This window comes from Eptesicus fuscus, chromosome 4 (assembly GCF_027574615.1).
Source record: "Eptesicus fuscus isolate TK198812 chromosome 4, DD_ASM_mEF_20220401, whole genome shotgun sequence".
In the NCBI taxonomy this organism is placed as follows: domain Eukaryota; kingdom Metazoa; phylum Chordata; class Mammalia; order Chiroptera; family Vespertilionidae; genus Eptesicus; species Eptesicus fuscus.
The window spans coordinates 12277400-12301666 of record NC_072476.1 but is presented as its reverse complement, the minus strand read 5'-3'; the positions used below and the strand labels follow the sequence as shown (position 1 = coordinate 12301666).

Genomic DNA, 24267 nt, shown 5'->3' with positions numbered 1-24267 from the left:
GCTGGATGGGGATGCCTCAGGAACCCTCACTGCCACACGTGACCACTGGTCAGCAAGTGTACTCCAGATCCTGGAGGTGTCAGAGTGCTGTTTGTGCAGCTTAATTACTTCTCAAGATGTTTTTAAAAATTACCCCTTTAGAATAACACCTATAGTATAAGTAAACATTTGGAGTTTTCATACTGGAAGAGGGCTTTTTTCTTTGGCTTTTCATTTCACAATTGATGCTTAAATGCTTTACACGGTAATATTGCAACCACCATTTTCTTTAGTTGCAGAAGTAAAATTGTTTCTTAAACATACCCATGCTAGTGAGTTATGCCCGTGGGAAGAGAAAGCACGAAGCACCGAGTCGACCCTGTAAACATCTCCATCTGGGAGAGTCCCTGAGACTGGTCTTGCGCTGAGGTGCTTGGCTGGCTCATGTGGCCGAGGCAGGAAGGAATCCCACGAAGGAGGAAGGCTGCTCATGACTTGTTCCTGTGTCATCGTGCCCATAGTGTGGAGTGCAGGGGACACTGCTGGGTGCTTTTGCAGCGGTAGTGGTCTAGTGACTAGCGTCTCAGCCTTGGACTGATGCTGGACAGTACAGCTTGGGTTAGGCTGTCATCAGACAGGAGGTGCCTGGGTCCTCATGGGCAGCCCTGTTTCTCAGGCTCCCACTCCTGTGGGTTGAGGTGCCCAGAAGGGGTGTTTCAGGGGTGCTGAGATCCCTGCCGGGCACCCAGGGGTTTGTCTGGAGGTAGGCTGGCCCGCTGTGAGTCTAGAGCTGCTCCTGCCTTGGGACCTTTGCACTGGCTAGTCCTCTGTGGAGAAAGCTCTCCCAGGTGTCCTTAGGGCTTTCCCCACATCCTCAGATGTCACCTTCCCAGTGAGGGCTTCTCTCTTTATGTACATTTACACCAACCCCATCCAGATACTCCCATCTCCCTTCCCTGCTGTATTTTTCTCACAGAGATTATCACCATATGACACACTGTAACTGTTATCTGGTTTCTGTTTTTTTTTGGGGGGGGTCTTTCTACCCCATTAAATGTGGGCTTCTTGAGGTCATGGGCTCAGTTTTGCTCTTTGCTATCCCTCCAGTGCCCAGGAAAAATGTATGGCACATAGTAGGTGTTCAGTGAACCTTTGTTGATGAAGTGGATAAGAGCAGTGTGGTCTCAAGAGCGCTGCATTTGCCTTAAATCATTGAAGCTGCCATGAGGTGCTGGCGGAGGCCCTGCCATTTCACATGAAGCATGTGACGGAGAAGCGTGCGTGCGTGCGTGTGTGTGTGTGATCATCTATTGCCATTTCCAAACTCCAGAGTTCTTCTATATTCACTTGGATGCTGATTTCAAAATGACTGGTTTTTCCTTCTGGCTCACAAAGGCTGCTGTGTTGAATCTGAAACATAGAGGAAAGCAAAACTTTAAAAAATGCTTTCAAGTTTTACGTGATTAGCTCTTCCTACATTTCACTTTCTGAATGTTAATAACTCTCTCCTGGCCATTGCAGCACCATCTGAGCCTCCATCACCTTCCCTGAACAGTACTGCAGCCCTCCAACGCTCCCTCCAAGCCCCTCACCCCCCCACGCTGTGGACCACAGCAGCCAGGGGGCTGCTCTGTACCCCCAGCACTTGTCCACCTCTGCCATCGCCACCCTCACAACTTTAACCAGCTAGTTCTGTAAATGACGTCAGGCTTGTCACCCCATTAAGATGTAGCTTCATAGGGGCAGGGACCATGTTTGCCTCAGGCCGTGTCATGGGACCCTGGCTGGCACAGTGGCCATGTTTGTTGAATATTTGGGTTAGTAGCATAGTTGATTTACCTCTTTTAAGGAACTCTGATGAATAAAAGGAGTGCATATATTTTTTCAGTGAAATAATAGGAAAACCGTGGCTTTGAAGAGTCAGGTGTTCTTAGAGAAGTCACTCCATGGCCTGAGTTGCTTGCATTGGGCACGTTAACGTCTCAGAGCGCCCCTTGACCACCCCAGGGCTGAGGATACGGAATTGTGGGACATGCTGTATCTGTGGCAAACAACAAGATATGCCTGCTGAGCTGGGTGGAGCAGGCTGGGGCTGGGGGGCGGGGGGGGGGGGGGAGGTGTTGGCTAGAGAGGTTCCTGGGGTGACTCTCGGAGTCCTGGAAATTCGAGGTGGAGAGGGATGGTGCTTGTGGACCATGGGTGCTGCCAGCATCCTCTCCTTGCCTCTCCTCATCCTGACTGGTGGGCCACCTTCCTCATCTTCCTGTATCTCTGCACGCTCCCTGTTCTCTCCTCGCACTGTGGTTTCCCCAACCAATGCCGGTGTAAGTTTCTTATTGTTTCCCATTCACAGCCTTAGGATATTTAAACATGCCTTTTCAACCTGCCATAGCTACCTCTGGATCTCAGCTTCCTGTGCTTAGGTTTCTTTCTCTCTACTGCTCTGAGGGGTGGTTCAGGTTCTCACTGCACAAAGGGCCTGCCCTACTGCTGAGTGCTTTGAGGGTCCTCACTGAACACTTGGTGGGATTCTTCCTGTGGGAGGGAGGGTAGAGTCTACAGAATAGATCAGGATCTCTCAAGTGGGAACTGTCCTGTTTATTGTTGGGTACGATAGCATGCTTTCCTCTATGTACTAAATGCCAGTAACACTTTCTCCCTTCTCCAGTAATGGCAACCAAAATGTCACCAGACATTGCCAAGGTTTGGGGGGTGAGTAGGCACAATGCCCTAGTTGAGAACCACTGGGATAAAATATGCATCAGTGGCTCCCTCCTAATGGATTGTATTGAGGTATAGCCTTGGCAGTTCCCAGAATGAACCCCAGCTTGGGGGTAGCCGCAGGACATAGCCTATTGCCTGTTCTAAGGCTCACACTTATGTACTGGATACGCTGGCTCACCTGCATAAGGAGCTTTGTTAGCACCTTTGGTCTGACCAGTTTTGGGGGCTGCACTGCTGCAGCATCAAGTTTGAAGTCCTCTACATCCACACATGTGGACACGAAGCAGCACATCTGACACTTAAATTCTGCAGAGAGAAGGGCAGCTCTGTAATGCCATCTCTTTTGCTCTTTCTGCCTGAATCATGTCTCACTGTCTGCCACCCCAACACCACCAGTAACAATAAAACACTTTTTTATTTTCAAATCTCAGTGTTTGTCTCACCTCCTGTCTCCTCTCTCATCTGCTCTGGTGTCCATGACGCTTACCATCCTCATGTGTGGACAGGTGTCAGAGAGGAAGTGAGCAGGTTTTAGCCAGCACAATGTTTTACTTCGTCCCTCCTTAGTGGTGGCCAGGTGCTGCTCCAAGTCACTGGGTCTGTTGGGTCAGGTCCAGCCATGGAATCTGGGAATGGGCAGAGGAGTACCAAGGGCTGCCCACTTGGTTGGCACCTGCATTCAAGGTTGGCCTAGCCCAGATTGGGTGCAAACCTTCATTTTCTAAGGCAGTGCTCTCCTTTGAAGATCCGTTATGGAGACCCTTTTTTTTTTTTTAATAATAATCAAAGGTATGACTTTTTTTTTTAAAATAAATATTGTTCAGATTATTACAATTGTTTCTCCTTTTTCCCCCCATATCTCCCCACCACCCAGTTCCCACCCCCCTCTGCCCTTACCTTCCCCCCGTTGTCCTTATCCATAGGTTTATGATTTTTGTCCAGTCTCTTCCCGTACCCCCCACACAGACACCCCTTTCCCCCTGAGAATTATCAATCCACTCCCATTCTATGCCTCTGATTCTATTATGTTCACCAGTTTATTCTGTTCCTCAGATTTTTAATTCACTTGATTTTTAGGATCACTTGTTGATAGATATGTATTTGTTGTTCATAATTTTTATCTTTACTTTTTTCTTCTTTTTCCTCTTTTTAAATAATACCTTTCAGCATTTCATATAATACTGGTTTGGTGGTGATGAACTCCTTTAGCTTTTTCTTATCTGTGAAGCTCTTTTCTCTGCCCTTCAATTCTGAATGATAACTTTGCTGGGTAGAGTAGTCTTGGTTGTAGGTTCTAGCTATTCATCACTTTGAATATTTCTTGCCATTCCCGTCTGGCCTGCATAGTTTCTGTTGAGAAATCAGCTGACAGTTGTATGGGTGCTCCCTTGTAGGTAACTAACTGTTTTTCTCTTGCTGCTTGTAAGATTCTCTCTTTGTCTTTTGCCCTTGGCATTTTAATTATGATGTGTGTTGGTGTAGTCCTCTTTGGATTCCTCTTGTTTGGGGTCCTGTGCGCTTCCTGAACTTGTAAGTCTTATTTCTTTCACCAAGTGGGGGAAGTTTTCTGTCATTATTTCTTCAGATAGGTTTTCAGTATCTTGCTCTCTCTCTTCTTCTGGCACCCCAAAAATTCGGATATTGGTACACTTAAAGCCATCCCAGAGGCTCCTTACGCTATCCTCACACTTTTGGATTCTTCTTTCTTTCCGCCTCTCTGATTGGGTGTTTTTTTCTTCCTCATATTCCAGATCTTTGGTTTGACTCTTCGGGTACGGTGATCTACAGTTGAGTGTCTGTATATTCTTTATTTCAGACAGTGTATGCATAATTTCTGACTGGTCATTTTCCATTTTTTTGGTATTCTCATTAAGGTCCTTGAAGGTCTCTTCAAGTTTCTCAGCGGTTTTTAGAAGATTCTTGAGTAACCTTATAGATGTGGTTCTGAACACTGTGTTGTCCATTAGTTTGCTTTCCTCCATCTCTCCTACTCATGACATACTTCGGTGTCTCCACTTTGGCTGCCTCCCTGTGTTGATGGAGTGGCTTTGTGTGGTCAGTGACCTATAGGGGCCGGTAGCTCAGCTTCCCCAATCACTCTAGGTGGTCGCTCTTGGTGCACCCCTTTGTGGGCTGAGTGGAAAGTCTTGGTGTAGTTAAAAGCCTTGATTGCTGTTGGTACACTGGGAGGAATTGACCTCCAGGCCAATTGGCTGTGAGGACCTGCTGCGTCTATAACGGAAATATTGCTGTGCTGGAGACACAGTACGGCTTTGGTGCTCACTGAGTCTGCCTCTTGAATGTGTCCCTTATGAGAGTGGTTGAAATCTGGTGTTGTCCACACCGACCACTAGATACCCTAGTGTCTGGATCTCCAATGGGGTGCAGGTCTGAGGCCTCCCAGCAGGAGCTACAGCAAGAGCTACAGTTTTCTCCTCTTTGCTTGGGCGGTTTTGGAGCAGTCTGATTGGAGCTGCAGTTAATTTGGTTGAGCTGCCACAGAACAGGCCATTTATATGTAAAGGCCGCTGTGTGGAGCCTGGGCGGGTTTGTAGAATGTGCGGGGCGGGGGCTCAGGGCGGGGCGGGGGCTCAGGGCGTCACTAGGCTGGGGCGTGGCCAACGGCCATGGCTGCCTTCAGCCGTCTCTGCCTTTCCGCGTTTCCAAGTCCCCGTGTCCCGCGCTCCAGCGCAGCAAACCCTGATTGCTGGGCGCACCTCTGCAGAAAAGTCACTCTCACTCTCCGACCGATGGCTGAGAGTCCAGCTTCTCCCCGTAGGCGTCTGGGTCGCCCGCGTGTCCCCAGAAACTGGAGTTCAGAGTCATCGGGAGTTTGTCTCCCTTCGGTTTGAAGAAAAGCCGCACGCCCAGTCGCCTGCCTCCAGCCCGCTTCGCGCGCCTCCGTACCTCGGCTCTCCAGCGTTTGCACTCCTTTCTCTTCTTAGTTGTAAATCTATCACTCAGCCAGCTTTCCCATGGTTCTGGGTGGTAGACGCTTTGTTTTTTAGTTGTATTTTTGAAATCGTTGTGCGAGGCAGCAGTTTAGTTGTTTAACTTTGCCGCCATCTTGGTTCCTCCCAAAGGTATGACTTTGATAAAAAGAAAAAGCTCATAGGAACACATGTTTATAAACCAGTCTCATTAAACTTAACCTTTTCATTGTCTTTGGGGAACTTCTCTCCATGGCCTGGGCACTTGTTCAGTTAGCAGTCAGGAAGCTTGAGCTGAAGACAACTTGTCTTGGCAAGTGCTCCTGAGGCCATCTTCATTGTGTCAAGGCCCTCGAAGAGTGAGAAAAGGATTGTCTCTTTGATGGTGGTCACACCCAGGTCTTCAGTGCCCCCTTGCTTCCTGTGGACTCGCAGACACCTGCTGTCTTCTGTGCCCGATCTCTTCAGCCATTGAAGCTGACCCTTTGGGAAACTCCTCACTGCTCTTGGATGTCACTTATGATACCTCCCAGAGTTGAGGTTCTGCCTACTGAGAAGAAGCAATGGACTGTGCCAAAAACCTTTATGTGACAGATACGTTGGTGCCTTTGCTGGATCGTCTTTCATCCAGAAGCATGTGATGTACAATAACATTTTTCTAGGTCCATGAATCAATCCATCACATTTTGTTATTTAAAAACTTCATGTTTGACATTTTATTCAGTAGTTCATTTGTCAGTTATGAATTAAAAACAACATTTGTCACTGTCCTGTGTGCCTCTTTCATTGTTTCCTTGAGTCTTGCTTGGCATACGGCTGGGCACACAGGTTTAGATGAGGCCTGTAAACAGGCCCATGTTAATCTGATTTACACATTTGTGTGTGTGTGTGTTTGGGGGGGTGAACACGTGGGAGTGTGGGGCATGACAGAAATAGGTAGTGTTCTCCCTTCCTCCATCCTGTGGGGGGAGTGATGGCCACCTAGCAGGCATATGGCCAGGAAGATTGCAGCAGTGCTGTAGTGCTCAGGACTCTGTGTGAAGCGCTGACTCCTTCTGCTTCCCTACACTCGCGTTGTGTTCCTTCAGGTCACACAGTCCTGCTTCTCTTCAGTCCTGGGCCTGAGGCTCTGCACTCAAGGATGACCCTGGAAGCCCAAGGAGCATTTCCCCCTTGACTGTGTATTGAGAACCCAGTGAAGTGCTCAGTGCTCTGTATGTACAGCTCTCACTCATAGCATAGCTGGCCTAGCTGGTGAGAACAGTCCAGGCCTACCATGGATCTTGATGGGCCTCAGCCTGGTGACTGACCTCTTTCCCATTTACCATTGCCTCTGAGAACAAAAAGTTTCGCTTTAGAGGAATCCACAGGCAGCAAAATCTCAGACATATGCTGAAGCAATATCTTCACCGATACAGCTCCTAGGGCAATGGAAATGAAAGATAAAATAAACACATGGTACTACATCAAAATAAAAAGCTTCTGTACAGCAAAAGAAACCAACAAAACAACAAGAAAGCCCACTGCATGGGAGAACATATTTGTCAACGATATCACCAATAAGGATTTAATCTCCAACATTTACAGGGGACTCATACAACTTAACAAAAGGAAGATAAACAACCCAATCAAAAAATGGGCAACCGACCTAAATAGATACTTTTCGAAAGAGGACATAAGGAAGGCCAAGAGACATGAAAACATGCTCAAAGTCACTAATCATCTGAGAGATGCAAATCAAAACGACAATGAGATACCATCTCACACCTATCAGAATGGCTATCATCAACAAATGACAAGTGCTGGCGAGGGTAGGGAGAAAAAGGAACCCTTGTGCACTGCTGGTGGGAATGCAGACTGGTACAGCCACTGTGGAGAACAATATGGAGTTTCCTCAAAAAACTAAAAATGGAACTCCCATTTGACCCAGTGATTCCACTTCTAGGAATATATCCCAAGAAACTAGAAACACCAATCAGAAAGGATATATACCTCCCTGCCCCCCCTATGTTCATAGTGGCACAATTCACCATAGCTAAGATTTGGAAACAGCCCAAGTGCCCATCAGCAGATGAGTGGATTAAAATACTGTGGTACATCTACACAATGGAATACTACGCTGCTGTAAAAAAGAAGGAATTCTTTACCATTTGCAACAGCATGCATGGAACTGGAGAGCATTATGCTAAGCGAAATAAGCCAGTTAGAGAAAGATAAATATCACATGATCTCACTCGTTTGTGGAATATAGTGAACAACATAAACTGATGAACTGATCCAGAGACAGAGAAGCATCGATCAGACCATCAAACCTCAGAGGGAAGGTAGGGGAGGCTGGGGATAAGGGTGAGAGATCAACCAAAGGACTTGTATGCATGCATATACTAATAACCCTAAATAATGGATACAGACACCAGGGGTGTGAGGGCATAAGTGAGGGGGTGGAGGAGCAATGGAGGATAAGGACACATATGTAATACCTTAGTCCAGTGATGGCGAACCTATGATGCGTGTCCGCACTGACACGCGTAGCCATTTCTGATAATGAAACATTTGCTGCTCCTGAGGATGAAACATTTGCGAAATAATGTTTTTTCCTCAAAGTGACACACTACCCGAGTTATGCTCAGTTTTTTGGCGAAGTTTGACACACCAAGCTCTAAAGGTTGCCCATCACTGCCTTAGTCAATAAAAAATAAAAAATTTCTGCTGATCTCCAGGTAAGTAATTGACTTTAATGTACTTCTGTTATGATTATATACTTAGTTTATAGGGACAAATTATTAAAGTACTGACTGAACCTCAGAGCATGGTCCAACCTTTGGTACCTCCTGTGAGATGGAGTATTTATAAAATGTATAAGGCACACTTGACTTACTGCAGAGCCATAAGGCGTTGGAGAAAACAGCAGTTTTCCATAAGTAAATGTGGCACTTGGGGCTCCCATTCCAGCTAGAGGACATGTACTGCTAGTCGCCTCATTTAATATCAAATTCTCTTAGACGTTTTTTACAAAGTCAATTAGTCATATTCTCCTAACATTTCATTGATACTGTGTGTTTGATTAATTCCTTCATATTTTCATACTTTGCCTGGAGTTATAATGATCTTAGCAGACCTTTAAGTAAAAGAAGCCTGACACCTCTTGGCTGTGGTGTAGTTCCAAAGTTCTTGATGATGGCTTCTTGGTTGGGAACAGGGACGTGGTGTGTATTCCGGGGTGACCCGGCTTGAGCTTGCCTGCCACATGGAGCCGAGGTTTATATGGCACTGCAGGACTGCCCAGGCTCCTGCCTGTTCTTGCCATCTCCTGCCTCCGTTCTCCACCTCCATGCTCATTGTGTTTGGGTTACAGGATGTCCTGGCTAGCTTTGGTTTTGACTTTGTTATGTGTTTTACACATCTCAAGATGAACATCGTTTCTTGTGGTGGCTGAGCTGTCACCCGCTGTACACTGTTGATTACTTTGTGCCCACTTGTCTTTCCTGTCCTAGGCGCAGTTTCTATAGGACTCTGACTTCTTCATAGTTTTCTGTTTTTCTCTTCCCTATTTAAGTGGAAATAGGAATATTTTTGTCTATCCTTTATGAACAAATATATACACAATACAAGGAACAGCTTTGTATGACTCTATTAGCTATTCAAATTTATAAAATTAAGCATTCAGTTGTTGTTATGTTATAATATTGATATACCTGTATGTATTGTTACAGACACATGATTTTTCCCTGTTTCAGCTTATTCTAATTAGCTGTACTTAATTGATCTCTTTTTAGTGTTTATAACACAACTTGGCCAGTAGCAGCCTCTACAGGCCAGCTTTCCTACTTCCACAATTTGTGAAGGCACCTTCTTTTCATTCCCAGCAAGGGATTCTTGGATCATACTAATTATCTTTCTTCTGTTCTAAGACATGGAGTCAAATGCTCTCCTGGTTCTTTTAATGGGAAGTACTATTAGAAACAGATCTGGGTGCTCTGAGTTCACTTCATGTTGTTCTATAGCAATCTGGTGGTGAGTAGGCTAATGATGTCACTGCTAAAACACTTCAGGGTCAGAGCTAGAAAATATTTCTTTATGGTTGTGGGTACAACTTCTATGTATTTCTGATTTGACACTATCTAATCCTTTTTTAATTCCAACCTAAATTTTTAACTGTATTTATAGCCATTTTTGTTCTGTGTTTCTATATCTCATTGACAACTGTTCTGTTATCGCTTTATGGACAAATTATCAAATTGCTTTCCAGAAACATTTTAATAGCATCACAGGTTTATGGTGCCAGCTGTACTTGTAGGAATATACTTGCTTTATTCTAGTCTTGCCAGCATTGGGTGTCTCTGTGTATTGAAAACATTTAATCATTCTTATCTATTAATTTATCCTTCCTAGTTGAAAATTTACCATGCTGCCTTTGGTTGCTTTAATGTGTTTTTTTGTTTGTTTTTTGTTAATTTTTATTTATTGATTTTTAGAGAGAAGGGGGAAGGAAGAGAGAGACAAACATCGATTTGTTGTTCCACTTATTTATGCATTCATTGGTTGCTTCTTGCATACATGTGCCCTAACCAGAGATTGAACTCACAACCTTGGCATACCAGGACAGCACTCTAGCCAACTGAGTACCTGGCCAGGGCTCTGGTTGCTTTAAATTGTCTTTGAATGCTGTGTGTGTTTTCATCTCTTGGTTACTTGAGGTATTTTGGTGTCTGTTCCTTGCCTATTTCTTCTTTAAAGTCTTGGTGATTTAGAGATTTGTGTGGGGTTTTTTTACATTTTAATTTCTTTATTGATTAAGATATTACATGTGTCCTTATTGATTTAGAGATTTGAATGAGTTCTTATTATAATTTAATGCAGTCATATGTGATACAACTATCCTTTATAATAAAACCCTAATATGCAAATCGACCGAATGGCGGAACAACCGGTCGCTGTGACGCACACTGACCACCAGAGGGCAGACAATGCAGGAACTGCCCCCTGGCGATCAGTGCACTCCCACACAGGGAGCACCGCTCAGCCAGAAGCTGGGCTCACGGCTGGTGAGTGCAGCGGCGGTGGCAGGATCCTCTCCCGCCTCTGTGGCAGCGCTAAGGACCCCTCGTGGGACATCCCCAGAGGGGTCCTGGACTGCGAGAGGGCACAGGCTGGGCTGAGGGGACCCCTCTCCCCCAGTGCTGCACGAATGTCGTGCACCAGGCCTCTAGTATTTTATAATAGCTCATTCTACATAATAAAAGGGTAATATGTAAATTACCATCACTCCGCTACGCCCATGATTGGGCCAGCGGGAGGCGCAGGGGGCGGGACTCGGGGTGGCTGATTGGGCCGGCGGGACGCTGAGCTCGCGTCGCCAGCAGAGGCGCGAGCTCAGCGTCTGCGCCATGGCTGTGCTGCGGCACAGAGGGGGCCTCTGGGGCAGTGAGCCCACGTCCTGCTGCAGACCATCAAAAGCGGGGAGCGAAAGCAGGGGAGCTGGCTTGGCTGTCCGCTCCGGCACCAGTGGACAGACAGCCAGCTCCCCTGTGATCGAAAGCGGGGAGCTGTGTGTCCGCTCCAGCACCAGCGGACGCCCTGCCATCAAAAGCGGGGAGCAGGCTGCTAGCAGTGTCCGCAGAGCGTGCTAGGCTTTGTGGGGCAGTGGATATGGCCTGGGTGGCAGGTTAGGCCTAGGGGACCCTACACGTGCATGATTTAATCATGCACTGGGCCTCTAGTAGAGATATAATTCATATACCATACAGTTCACTCCTTTAAATTTAGTGGTTTTTAGTATATTCACAGAAAACATCACCACCATCCAATTCCAAAACATCTTCATCATTCCAGAAGGAAACCCCAGAACCATTAGCAGTCACTCCCCATTCTCCCCTTCCCCCAGCCCCTGACAACCACTTATCTACTTTCTGTCTCTATAGATTTGCCTGTTCTAGACATTTTATGTCACTTGAATCATACAGTATGTCGCCTTTTATGCCTGGTCTCTTTCACTTAGCATCATGCTTTCCATTTTCAACTATGTTGTAGCATAGGTCCATACTTCCTACCTTTTTATGGCTGTGTACTATTTGATTTTATGCCTACACTATGTTTTGTTTACCCATTTATCTGTTGATGGAATTTGGGTTGTGTCCATCTTTTGGCGCTGCTATGAGTAATGTTGCTATTAACAAATGCGTTTTCATTTCTCTTGGGTATATACCAAGTAGTGGAATTGCTGGGTTATATGGTACCTCTTTTTTTTTTAAGGAACTGTCATACTATTTGCCAAGGTGCATGCACCATTTTATATTACCAGCTGCAATGTGTGAGGGATCCAATTTTTCTACGTTCCCATTAACTTATTATCTGTCTTTTTTTGTTCTAACCATCCTGGTGGGTTCAAGTGGAATCTCATTGTGGCTTTGATTTGCATTTCAATAATGTCTGGTGATGTTGAGCATCTTCATGTGCTTATTGGCCATTTGTATTTTTTTTTTTTTTTGGAGAAATGTTTATTCTAATCCACTGCCTATTTTTTTAAATTGTATGTGTGGTTTTTTTTTAATTGAGTTGTAAGGGTTCCTTATATAGTCTGGCTACAAGTCCTTTATCAGATATATGACTTGAAAATATTTTCTCTCATTCTATGGGTTGTCTTTCACTTTCTTAATGGTGCCTTTGAAGCACAGAAGTTTTTAATTTTGATGAAGTCCCTTTGACCTGTTTTTTTCTTTTGTTTCTTGTGCTTTTGGTTTCATATCTTAGACACCAATGCCAAGGTTATGAAAATTTTTTCATATATTTTTCTCTAAGCGTTTTATAGTTTTAGTTCTTACAGGTAGATCTTTGATCTACTTGAATTAAATTTGGTATATGATGTGGGAAAGGCATCCAATTTCATTCTTTTGCATGTAGATATCCAGTTGTCCCAGCACCATTTGTTGAAAAGACTGTTTTTTCCCATTGAAGGGTTTTGGCATCCATGTCAAAAATCAGTTGGTGGTAGTAGATGTAACAGTTTATTTCTGGACGCTGTTCTATTCATCTATGTGCCTATACTTTTGCCAGTACCATCTTGTCTTGGTTACTATAGATTTTTGGTAAGTTTTGAAATCTGGACATGTGAGTCCTCCAACTTTGGGTTTAGTGTTTGTTTTTTGTTTTGTTTTTTGAGATTGTTTTGGCTATTCTGGCTCCCTTGAATTTCTATATGAATTTTAGAATCAGCTTGTCAATTTCTACAGAGAAGCCAGTTGGAATTTTAATAGGGCTCACATTGAATAATTTTTAAAATTAAGTTTTTAAATTTGTTTGGTGTTTAGAGGGCAGTTTGGCTCTAAATCAGTTACTGTTAACCGATTATGCCACTATTGTTTTGCTTTGTTAAGCTTATTTTTATCAACTATAACTTTTATGTGTAATTGGCAATTCTTGGACTCTTCTTTCCATTAAGTTATGTTTCTGTGTTCCAGGAATGTGTGGTTAACATTCTATTTGGCTGTGGGATGCAGTCTCAAGCCATTCTGTTTGTTCAAGCCCTAATTGAGTGCCTTCACGTATATCCAGTCTTTTATCAGCTATGGGTGGGTGAACAGGGCCAGGGGTTCTGAAACAGTATATACTGTTGTCACAGGGTTTGGACTGACTTTCTTTTTGAACAAGGGTTGGCTGCAGATGGTATTTAAGCTGGGCGGTGATGGGCAGGCTAACTGGCCATTGAGTGGGGTCGGGGGTGTGTGTTGGAAACTCATACATTGCTAAGGGAGGAGGAGGCGGGCAGATTGGTACTGGGTGGTAGAGTTATTGGGAAAGCAAGACAGGGAGGGCTGGGATTTGAGCAGGGAAGGGACTTGGGAGAGGAGGGTAGCATGAGCCACGTGGCAGAATGTCAGATAGCCTGCCTGTACTTTGTGTTTGTGTTTCAATAATGTCAACACTTGAGTTCATGCATTTAAGAAGAGCTGCTTTGAGTCTTATCTCTTTTTCCTGGATCCACCAGTATGACACCATTCCTATTCAGTCCAGCGTGGTGTTATGTTCCTGCCCATCCCCATCAATGGTGAGGACCCAGACTGATTCCGGCACGGCCCCTGTTGTTCCCAGCGGTGGTAGCAGGCAGGGCCCCACCATGGACAGCACTGCGGCTGAGTCCCGACCAAGTGCCAACTCACTGCAACATGCTGCACAGCCACCACCACAGCCTCGGAAGAAACGGCCAGAAGACTTCAAATTTGGGAAAATTCTTGGTGAAGGATCTTTTTCAACAGTGAGTACATGCTGCTGTTGTTGAATAAGTGTGTTTTCCTTGGATAGGCTGACCTTCCAGGCTCAGAACTGGGAGAACCAGATACGAGGTGGTGTTCTTCCCAGGAGGAGGGTTTCAGGCCTCTGGGGGTTCCTCTCCTATTCTGAAGGTGACTTGGGGCCACAAGTAGATCATGTGGCTGAAATATCTAAGCCATGATTTTGTAGTTGCAAGCTTTAAAAGGCATCATTTGATCTTATTTTTTATTAAATGGCAGTTCATTTTATTCAAACCACGCATCAGCAGGTGACTAACATTCCATGTCCTTGTGTCACATAGGCAAGATTCTGGGAAGCTTTTCTGTTCCTTAGATTAAAAGTTAGTATTGGTTCTGGCCAGTGTGGCTCAATGGTTGAATGTCGACCTATGAGTCAGGAGGTCATGGTTCGATTCCCGGTTAGGGCACATGCCCAGGTTTCAGGCTCAATCCCCAGTAGAGGGTGTGCAGGAGGCATCCGATCAATGATTCTCTCTCATAGTTAATGTTTCTCTCTCTCTCTCTCTCCCTTCCTCTCTGAAATCAATAAAAAAAATATATTTTTTAAAGTTAGTATTGGGCCCCAGCTGGTTTGCCTCAGTGGATAGAGCGTCGGCCTGCAGGCTGAAGGGTCCTGGGTTAGATTCCCACTCAACGGCACATGCCCGGGTTGTGGGCTCGATCCCTAGTAGGGGGCATGCAGGAGGCAGCCAATCCATGATTTTCTCTCATCATTGATGTTTCTATCTCCCTCTCCCTCTCCCTTCCTCTTTGAAATCAATAAAAAATATATATATTTTTTAAAGTTAGTTTTGGTATTAGTATCTCCTCAGAGTTTTGGGGGGAAACATTTAAAAACTTTTATTTTAAAATATGCAAAACGTTACATTCTTGACACTTGCTAGAGTTACAGACCAAGACCTGCTGGCCTCTAGATTCTGTGTCCTCTGTTTTATAAACAAATGTTATCATGGCAGTGTCAAGTCACACTCAAGGTAACTCTTTTTTTGCTCCTTGAGTGAGTTGTGTCTGTCCTATGGTATTTTTCCTCTTGCAGCAAAGAAGTGAAGGTTCAAATCAGCTCCTTTGTTGAAGTGTCAGCTCCATGTGGCTATGGCATCGCTGGAGGCTTGCTGCAGGCTTGGTGGAGGCTGGAGTACTTGTTCTCCAGCTGGGATGCACAGTCTAAATCTGTACCTTCATAAAAAAATAGCTCCTATGTGGCCATGGTCTCTAAGCTGGGCTCAGCATGCATTATGGTCACAGCATGGTGGTGCTTGAGGCCCCTAGTGCAGCAGGGTTTCTGAACAATGAGTCTTCCTTGCCTGGCTTTTGTGAAGAAATCTTACATGAAATTTGTTTTCCTTTTATCTTTTTACATTTATGAAATGTTTCAAAATGCAAAGAACATGAAGTTATTATAGCTCACTTATGTTTTCAACGTTATTTTAATTAATGTTAATTTTTGCTGTCCTTACGCTTTTTTTTTTTTTTTAATCCTCACCTGAGGATATTTTTTTTCCATTGATTTCTAGATAGTGGAAAAAGAAAGAGAGAGCCGAAACCGGTTTGGCTCAGTGGATAGAGCGTCGGCCTGCAGATTCAAGGGTCCCAGGTTCGATTCCGGTCAAGGGCATGTACCTTGGTTGCAGGCATATCCCCAGTATGGGGTGTGCAAGAGGCAGCTGATCGATGATTCTCTCTCATCGATGTTTCTAACTCTATCCCTCTCTCTTCCTCTCTGTAAAAAAATCAATAAAATATATTTTAAAAAAAGAAAGAAAAAGAAAAAGAAAGAGAGAGCCCTGACCAGTTTGGCTCAGTGGATAGAGCATTGGCCTGAGAACTGAAGGGTCCTGGATTCCGGTCAAGGGCATGTACCTTGGTTGTGGGCTCAATCCCCAGTAGAGGGAGTGCAGGAGGCAGCTGATGTTTCTCAGCATTAATGTTTCTAACTCTCTACCCCTTTCCCTTCCTCTCTGTAAAATGAATAAAAATATATTTTTTAAAAAAGAGAGAAAGATCGATGTGAGATACACACATCAATTGGTTGCCTTTCACAGGTGCCCTTACTGGGGCTGGGGTACCTGCAACCGAGGTACATGTTCTTGACGGGGAATTGAACCTAGGACCCTTTGGTCTGGGGGCCGACACTCTAACCATTGAGCTAAACCGGCCAAGACTCCCTTTATACTTTTGATTTAGATTTTTTAAAATTAGCAGTTTTTGTTTAAATTATGAAAGAATTGTGTCCTTAGAATAAAAACCTTCAGCCCTAGCTCGTTTGGCTCAGTGGATAGAGCACTGGCCTGTGGACCAAAGGATCCCGGGTTCAATTCCGGTCAAGGGGCACATACCTTGGTTGCAGGTTCCTCCCCGGCCCAGCTCATGCAGGAGGCAGCCAATCAATGTGTTTCTCTCACATCGATGTTTCTCTCTTGTCTTTCCCTCTCTCTTCCACTCTCCCTAAAAATGAACAGAAAATTATCCTCAGATGAGGACTAATAAAAAACAAAACAAAACAAAAACACTTCAACTGTGAGGATAATCCCCAGTCCTTATGGTACTTACAGATCCTTTTAGGAGGACGAAGCTATTTTGAAGAGAACCTTGGTATTCTGCATGGTTTCTTACAGCGGTCCAGTAAAAGAACTTTACTTCATTGGACATTTATTTTGACTGGAAAATGGGGACTTATTTGTGAAATTCCTCCATGTCTGGCTTTCTGAGTCAGATCTTGACGTCCAAATTAGTTCTGTAATCAGCCTGAATGGTGTGTGGCGGGCGGGGGAGGGGGGGCAGTGTCAAGTCATGTCCTGTTAAAGAGGGGCACTCCCTGCCCTGTGTCCATAAGGAAACCTGAGTGTGAAATACCGAATTCACACACAACAGAAAGATGACATAACTATCTCCTTCAGAAAAGTTTCCATTTAAATATTAGTACTCTTTAACAGTTCTTTTTACTTACATAGCTAGTCTAATCCTGTGAAGAAATTTAATATTGCATAAATACATAAGCAGTTCTCCCCCATCACTCCCCAACGTGTGAGAACAGTCCACATAGGTACATTCCTCTGGAAAGATCTTTGAGATCTTTTCACTTGAGTATGTACAATCCAACCTCATCCTTAAATGACTGCAGGGCGTTTCACACAGTACTTTTCCAGGATTGAGTCTGGTGAAGAATTCTGTACTGGCATTTAACTCACACTCAGGGACCAGATGAACCCGGCTGTGGCCTCCTGAGGTCTTCCCAGAAGGCCCAGGGATACTCCAGGAGTTGGGCAGGTTTTCATCTATTCTCTGGTCCTCGGGCCTTCCCCCTGCAGGTATCTTTGAAGAGATGTTTGTACCAGCTGGCAGTGGTGGGGGCCACCCAGTACATCGTCAAACTGGGCTCATTAGGCATTTGGAAGTTGGTGCTTAGGTTGCACCTGGGGTTTCCTTGTGTAGAAAGGCCTTTTCCATATTGTGCGATGCCCCATTGGCACTCTGTCCCTCAAATAGAGTTTGAGCACCAGACTCAGGTGTACCACAGAGAGGACGCAGCTTGGAGTGTGACTGCACTTCTGATGAGGGTATAGGACTCCCAGGAGGCCACTGGTGATTTCATTTCCTGTGCCCTTGATAGCAGAGATGGTATTTATGGTGTCTGAGAGCAGCATCAAATGAGATGTATGGTAACAATTATTTGAAAAAGCCTAAATACAGTGTTACTTTTTGCAATGAACATATACTGAGGACATATTTTTAAAGTTATTTTTTAAGACATTCCTAATACCTACCTGTGGAGGTATTATTTGTTGCTTCTTCCTACTTTTGGGGAGGGTGACACAGGTCTAGATGTTCCTGCGCATGCACTTCACTGCACAATGGGGACTATTGGCAGCTGATGAAGAACCTTCTGGAAACAGTAGAGAGAGATATGTGTTTGCTGTTAAGTCTTGGAATGAATTAACTTTGTCATTGACATTCAGCTATATTTGTTAGCACAGGACCAAAAATATTTAAAGGTAATTTTACAATGGGGGTGGGGTAGGCTGTGTGATTGGTTGCAGGGTAACTTGTGAGTCTCAATGCCCTGGTTACATTTAGTGTTGTTGTTTTTTTTTCTCTTTCCCCCTTTTCTTCCCAAACCAGGTTGTTCTGGCCCGAGAACTGGCAACCTCAAGGGAATATGCTAGTAAGTACTAACTCCAGCAATCTTTGTCTGGGATGCAGGGACAGTACACTTCTGGGCACATGGCCACTCGGCACTGCCCAGCGCTTGGGGGTTTCTGTGCTGATTTTAGAGGAGAGGACACTGTTGGTCTGTCTTAGAGACTATGAAGTCAGTAGCCACATTATGTGAAAAATTTGAATTTATGCCAAAAATTTGAACTTTATGAGTTGTGTCTTTAGTGTTTTCTTACCGTTTCAAATCATAGTAACTTGCTTCTCTCTTACCTTAAGTTAAAATTCTAGAGAAACGTCACATTATCAAAGAGAACAAGGTCCCGTATGTAACCAGAGAGAGAGACGTGATGTCGCGCCTGGATCACCCCTTCTTTGTTAAACTTTACTTCACGTTTCAGGATGATGAAAAGCTGTGTATCCTTTGAATAGTCAAAGCGTTCTGAAATCACACAGTGACCCCTATTAGTTTGGCATCATGACAACATGGTTGTTTTTGCAAGTAGTCCCATCTCCTGGAAAGGAAAAGGGCTGTATATTCTAAATACAAAGGGATTCATAGCATGGCTGTGGCCCCCTGGGGTTACTTCATGGGAGACCATCACAAACATTTTTTCATTTTTTTATCGATAAGCATTGTATATAAAGGATTTTTATTATTTTAACCCCGTGGTTGCTATACATTTATTCAAAGGCTTCCCTCATTCCTCTTACCAGCATCCTTGGAGTATCTATCAGGTGTCAAGTCCTGTGCTCAAAGCAGGGAAGTGAGAGAGGAAGAATGATCTTGGGCACCTGGGGCTCCTAGAAGGTGGGCAACTATCTGACTTCTTTGGTTCAGGCATGTGGGGTTTGGTTGGAAGGGACATTTTTACCAGGCTCAGTCCCCAGGTGAGAAGTTCAGGGAGTGACCCATAGGAGTCCAAACCCTTTCTCCCTATACATAGATGCTGTCCTCTCCCTGGGGTCTCCAACCTCCCTCCTCCTGCTCCCTATGGAGTCTGCTCTCAGTGCCTTTTTTTAAAATCTCTGATCACCCAGTGCTTCTTGCTCTTCATGGCTTTGCAGCTGCATCTCCATCAGAGATATCATACTCGCTGATTCTTTGCTTTGTTTGAGGGCATCTTATGTTCCCTGACTTCTCTAGCTCTTTTACCTTTGCTTAGGGATAAGGGAAGCAGGGTACCATGGCAGTCAGGGTGGACCACACGTCTATGTCATGCAGCTTATCGTGGGCCTACCCATCATGTAGCCAGACTGGCCAGTATTTCCTCACTTCTCAGTCCCTTTACTGTAGTTCTTCTAAACCAAGACTTCCCTCAGCCCCTGTTTGCCTGGTGACTGTTCTCAATCTCAGCAGACGCTCTTGGTTTCTACTCAACCAAGAGAGGTTGGACTGTCAAATGGAGTAGGTTAAGAGCTTGTTCAGGTTTAAACCTCAGTCTTTGTATTTGTTCTTTTCCTCTTGTCTTCAAGGTCTCCAGAGCCCCTTCCCCTCACCACACCACTTCCAAAGTTGGTCCAGTGCCTGAGAGTTTGCCTTCCCCATCTTCTATTCCCACCGGTTCAGGCTTCCTTTCCCCTCCCTCTCTATACACAGATTCTTCTGGGTTAAAACTTTGCTCAGTCCTGTTCCCCTTTTAACACCATTTTCTGGCTTCATCAGCTGTCAGCTGAATTTGTTCTTTTGTTTATTGAGAAGTCTTTGGTGAATGCTGGGTGATGGCAATGTGCTGGTAAATGAGATGAGGGCTTTGTCTTCGGGGACCTTAAATTTCCATGCAGGAGTTAGGTAACACAGGTGATCAATACCTAAGAGATCAAGAGTAGTAAAACCAGGTAAGGGAGTGTTGGAGCATGCTACTGTTTTAGCTTGGTGGTCCTAGTTGACAATGTCAGGCAGAGACCCGCACGTATGTGTGGGTGGAGCGAAAAGGCTGGGTAGGGGTCAGCTCTTTGAGCTTCAGAGGCCTGATGAGAATTTTCGATTTTCTTCTGAGTGTGGCAGGGAGCCCAGGAAGGTCTCCAGCAAGGCAGCTGTTCACTCTGGCTGCTGCTTCAGTGAAGGTTCTTATAAGTAAACGGGCGAGGGAGAGCGAGGGAGAATGGAGTCAAGGTGGCTCTCAGGGGTGGACCTCAGAACCTGGATGCGCAGTAGCGCTATAATTGAGCCGGAAGAGACTGGAAGGAGGCCAGGCCAGGAGTGGATGTTGCATTGGCATTTGACACATATGTAGTTGCTAGCTACTAGAGGGCCAAGTGGGCTGCTGGGTGACTGCCAGCAGAGCTCAGGGAGGAGTCAGGACTGCCTTAGCAGGCTGGCCAGCCACTGAAGGGCACTCAACAAGGGGAAAAGGTCTTAGGCCTAAGCCTGGGCCACCCACATTCACAGAGATTGGCACTTGGAAGGGACTCTTTTAGAAGGCAAGGGGGGGGGAGGGGGTGTTGTTAGTGAGTTGAGAGGACAGAGACTCAGGGGCCACAGGACCAAATGGTTTCTGAAGAAGGGTGCTGCAGCTGGGCCAGATGCTGCCAAGTGGTCAAGTGCATGGGGAATGGGCCTCACCTATGGATTGGCCCTGGTGCAAGTTGTCATTGTTAGTGGCAGTTTGGAAGTAGGAGGAGGGTTTGGAAGAGGTGAGGAAGTCAGACAGCACACAGGGCAGGTTCTTCCTAGCGGATTCTCTGTAAGCGGGGGCAATAAAGTGGTCTAGCAGCCAAAGGTATGGGAGGTGGGGAGGGGGTTCCTCATTGGTGTTTTTTAGGTGTTATAGAATGTCTCTCCACCTGGTTCCATCACTTCTTGTCCCTGTCTCTTTGTTGTCATGCCATGCAGCAGCCATTAATGGCTTCCTGAGGACATTGAAGGGTCCTCTTCATGTCTGTTCTGTCTGTCTCACCTCTGGGGCCACCTTGACCCTTTGATCCTTGTGCTCCCTGGGACCCATGTGACTGTGCTCTTGGAGCCTGTGGGGATCTCTGGTTGCCACATTTTTTGGAGGCCCGGGCCTGGGCTTTCTGTAGGCCCCTGGGACAATGTGTCTTGTTGGTTGTGGGCTCCAACAGATGGCACACACTTGGCTTTATCTTCTCCAAAGGCCATGTGAGATGCGATTAGGTGGTTCAGAGTCTAGATGAGTGAGCTTGCTGTCTAATTTTAGATGGGATTGGCCAGAGCAATGCAGGTGGAGGGGACTCTAGGGGACTTGGTTCAGTGGTAACTGTTACTCTTAAATTTTAAGGCAAATTCCAATGCCTGTGAAGGCTGTGAGGGCTTGCTTTACCTCTGACAGGAGTGAAAGAGGGACTTCTACCTCAAGTTGAAATCCTTAGTGGCATACATTGTATTAAGAGAGAAAGAAAAGGAAACGCTCTGCCTGAAGAAAGCCCCAATATGCACACCACACTCCCTTTAGCCATAATTTACACATTGAGGAGACACTGGAGTGACTGCAGGGGCAAACTCCCCTCAGGACAGGTAAGGCAGAGCCTGGTGACATCCCTGTTGCAGCCTGGAAACCAGGGCTCTGGACAGGGAGCCAAGCTCCAAGACACTGCTGAGCTCAAGCCCACCCTTCCAGGCTGCAGTGATGTGTTTCCCTCCTGCAGGGATGGAGGTTGAGGGGTTTCAGAGGCTGTTCCTCGGCTAGCCTGCATTCTTCCTCCATCCCCCACCTGTTCATCTTTGTATGTCCCCTCTTTCAGCTTGGGGACAGGAGCAGTGCACCTAGGCCTCAGGAGGCTGGGCTTCAGTCCTGTCCTCCCTTGGCTTTGTCACCTTGAATCAGTTGGGTTGCTTAATCTCTCTGAGCCAGGATCCCCTGCAAAGTGCAGGCTTTGGGTTCACCAGGCTCTGCAAAAGGCCTGATCTGTGCTCATCCTTCTGGGAATGTACCACTCCATGCAGTAGAACAGATTTCCTCAGTGCCCTACGGCATTGGCTTTGCTAAAGGAGGTAGTATGGGAAATGGACCAATGAGATCTGAAAAAGTATTTCTGGAGGATGAGAAATGTGTGTGGTTGGAGGGAATATGGGCTTGGAACTGTGATCCTTAACATCTGTCATATTCAAACCTATCAGTCACCTTAGCTTCACAGTTGAGCACAGAACTAGAAGTATCTCTTAAATAGGAAATGGGAACACAGAGGATGGTCAGGCAAGGAGCAGAACCTGTGAAGCAGGAAAAGGTGCTGTTACTGTGGCTGTGGCTGAGCCCCTGTGGAATGTAGGCTCCTGGGAGATGGCATTCCTAACTGGTGAAGCTCCTTGGCTATTCCAGGTGAGGCCACCTGCCCAGGCAGTGCTGAGCTCCTGCTTGGGTTCGGGCAAGCCAGAGTCTATAGCCTTCCCTGTGGAGGGGGGCCGAGCAGGACAAGTAGGGAAGGGGGCCTGGTTGAGACCCTTTGAATTCCTCAGGTTCCGGTTAGATGTCCTGGTTAGAAGGGCTTGGGTGGTCACAGGTGGGGCTGGATTCAGGGCAGGTTTGGGCAGTCTTGGTGGTTGGTCTCTTCCTCCTGGGATTGCCCTCACTGTACTGCAGCTTCAGGTTCCTTCTTGGTGGGAATGGTAGTACCGTGGCAAACGGAAATGAGATGGAACACCCTGAGCACCGGCCAACCCTTTCCTGTCCCTAGCTGCCAGTGGTGAAGTACCTGTAGATTTCCATTAATAGGCACATATGTTTGGGGCTTCTGGGAGGAAGAAGTTATATGGGATCCATTTATTTTTGCAACCATTAGTCCTCTTTGGAAAATGGAAAATAGATAAAAAACATATCACAATGTAGTGGTGTCCAGAGGAAAGATGACAGTGTTCCTCCAGTCTCTCCCCATTGGGTGCCTAATAAATAAATTGAAGCAAGAAGTTAATAAAACGGCATTTCTCTTACAAAACTTGTCACTTTATAATTGGAAACAGAGCGTTCATTTGAGAAACCTTTGCATGAATTGGCTCTTAGCACAGCATGTGGAATGCAGCTGGTGCTCAGTAAATGTATACATATGGTGCAGGTGTGGAGACTGGATTATGATGGAAACACGCTCCCTCCCCACTCCCATACACACACCTTGGCTGAAGCCTGCAAAGGGGCATTTGACTGCAATCTAGCAGCTTCCCTTCACTGGGGCCAGTGGAATCCAGAAGGGTCACTTGGGCTGAAAGACTCATGTCATTGTGTTCTGGGTGAGAAACTTATCCTTGGGCCTCGCTCTGGAGCTGGGATCTGGGATTCCCTTTGGCCATGAGTCTGAACATGACAGAGTCTGACTCGAAGAGGGGCAGCAGTCTTGGGCCACAGGTACTTTCAGTTTTCATTAATTTAAAAAATTTCTATTGGGTTAAGGTTAGTTTTTTAAAAATGATTTTTGCATTCTTCCTTAACTATGCAATGTTTAGATTTTGGCCTTAGTTATGCCAAAAATGGAGAACTACTTAAATACATTCGCAAAATTGGTTCATTCGATGAGACGTGCACCCGATTTTACACAGCTGAGATGGTGTCTGCTCTAGAGTACTTGCATGGCAGGGGCATCATTCACAGGTACCAAGCTGAGGACGGGCTCTGCTCTAGGTCGGGGGCAGCTGTGGTTTATTTAATGGAGGGTGGGATGCCTCGTGAAAACTAAGAAGAGTTCACATCACTCTGACATTGAGAGTCTCACAGACCTTCAACTATTAGATGAAATTATGTCTTTTTTGCCAGGCTAGCAGTTTTCTTACCCATTTTGACTGCTGCTTTTATTTTGTCACTTACGGCTTTTGTGTGTACTTTCTTCTGGTCTTGTTTTCCATGACTTTCTGATAAAGTCAAATTGAAAATATTCAAATAAGCTCTTTCTTAAAAATTTATTTGAGAGAGAGAGAGAGAGAGGAAGGGAGAAAGAGAGATACATCGATTTGCTATTCCACTTATTTATGCATTCATTGGTTGCTTCTTGTATGTGCTCTGACTGGGGATTGCACCCACAACCTTGGCATATCAGGACAATGCTCTAACCAACTGAGCTACCTGGCCAGGGCTTTTTTTTAACTGACTTTTAAAAATTGGACTTTGTATAAATTAAGTTGTACAGTATGATAGTTTAATATCCATATTTTATGAAATGATTACAATAATAGTTCTAAAAGCTATTTTATGGGTTAAAATGATAAATTATACTTCAAAAAAGTTTCTTAAAAATAATAGATGGCAGTT

At 45.3% G+C, this 24267-nt stretch overlaps 1 protein-coding gene across 2 annotated transcripts in view; it reads left to right on the top strand.

Moving 5' to 3' along the window:
- PDPK1 (3-phosphoinositide dependent protein kinase 1) overlaps positions 1-24267 on the top strand; it is an 82049-nt gene that overhangs the window by 22175 nt on the left and 35607 nt on the right. Inside the window, exons 2-5 of one of the 2 annotated variants that reach the window (XM_054714631.1) lie at positions 13639-13884; positions 18041-18083; positions 18353-18490; positions 23469-23613. In XM_054714631.1, the coding sequence (XP_054570606.1) occupies positions 13639-13884; positions 18041-18083; positions 18353-18490; positions 23469-23613 (572 nt within the window). Of the gene's footprint in view, positions 1-13617; positions 13885-18040; positions 18084-18352; positions 18491-23468; positions 23614-24267 lie in introns of both variants that reach the window. The other variant, XM_008146431.2, reaches the window with a different exon arrangement.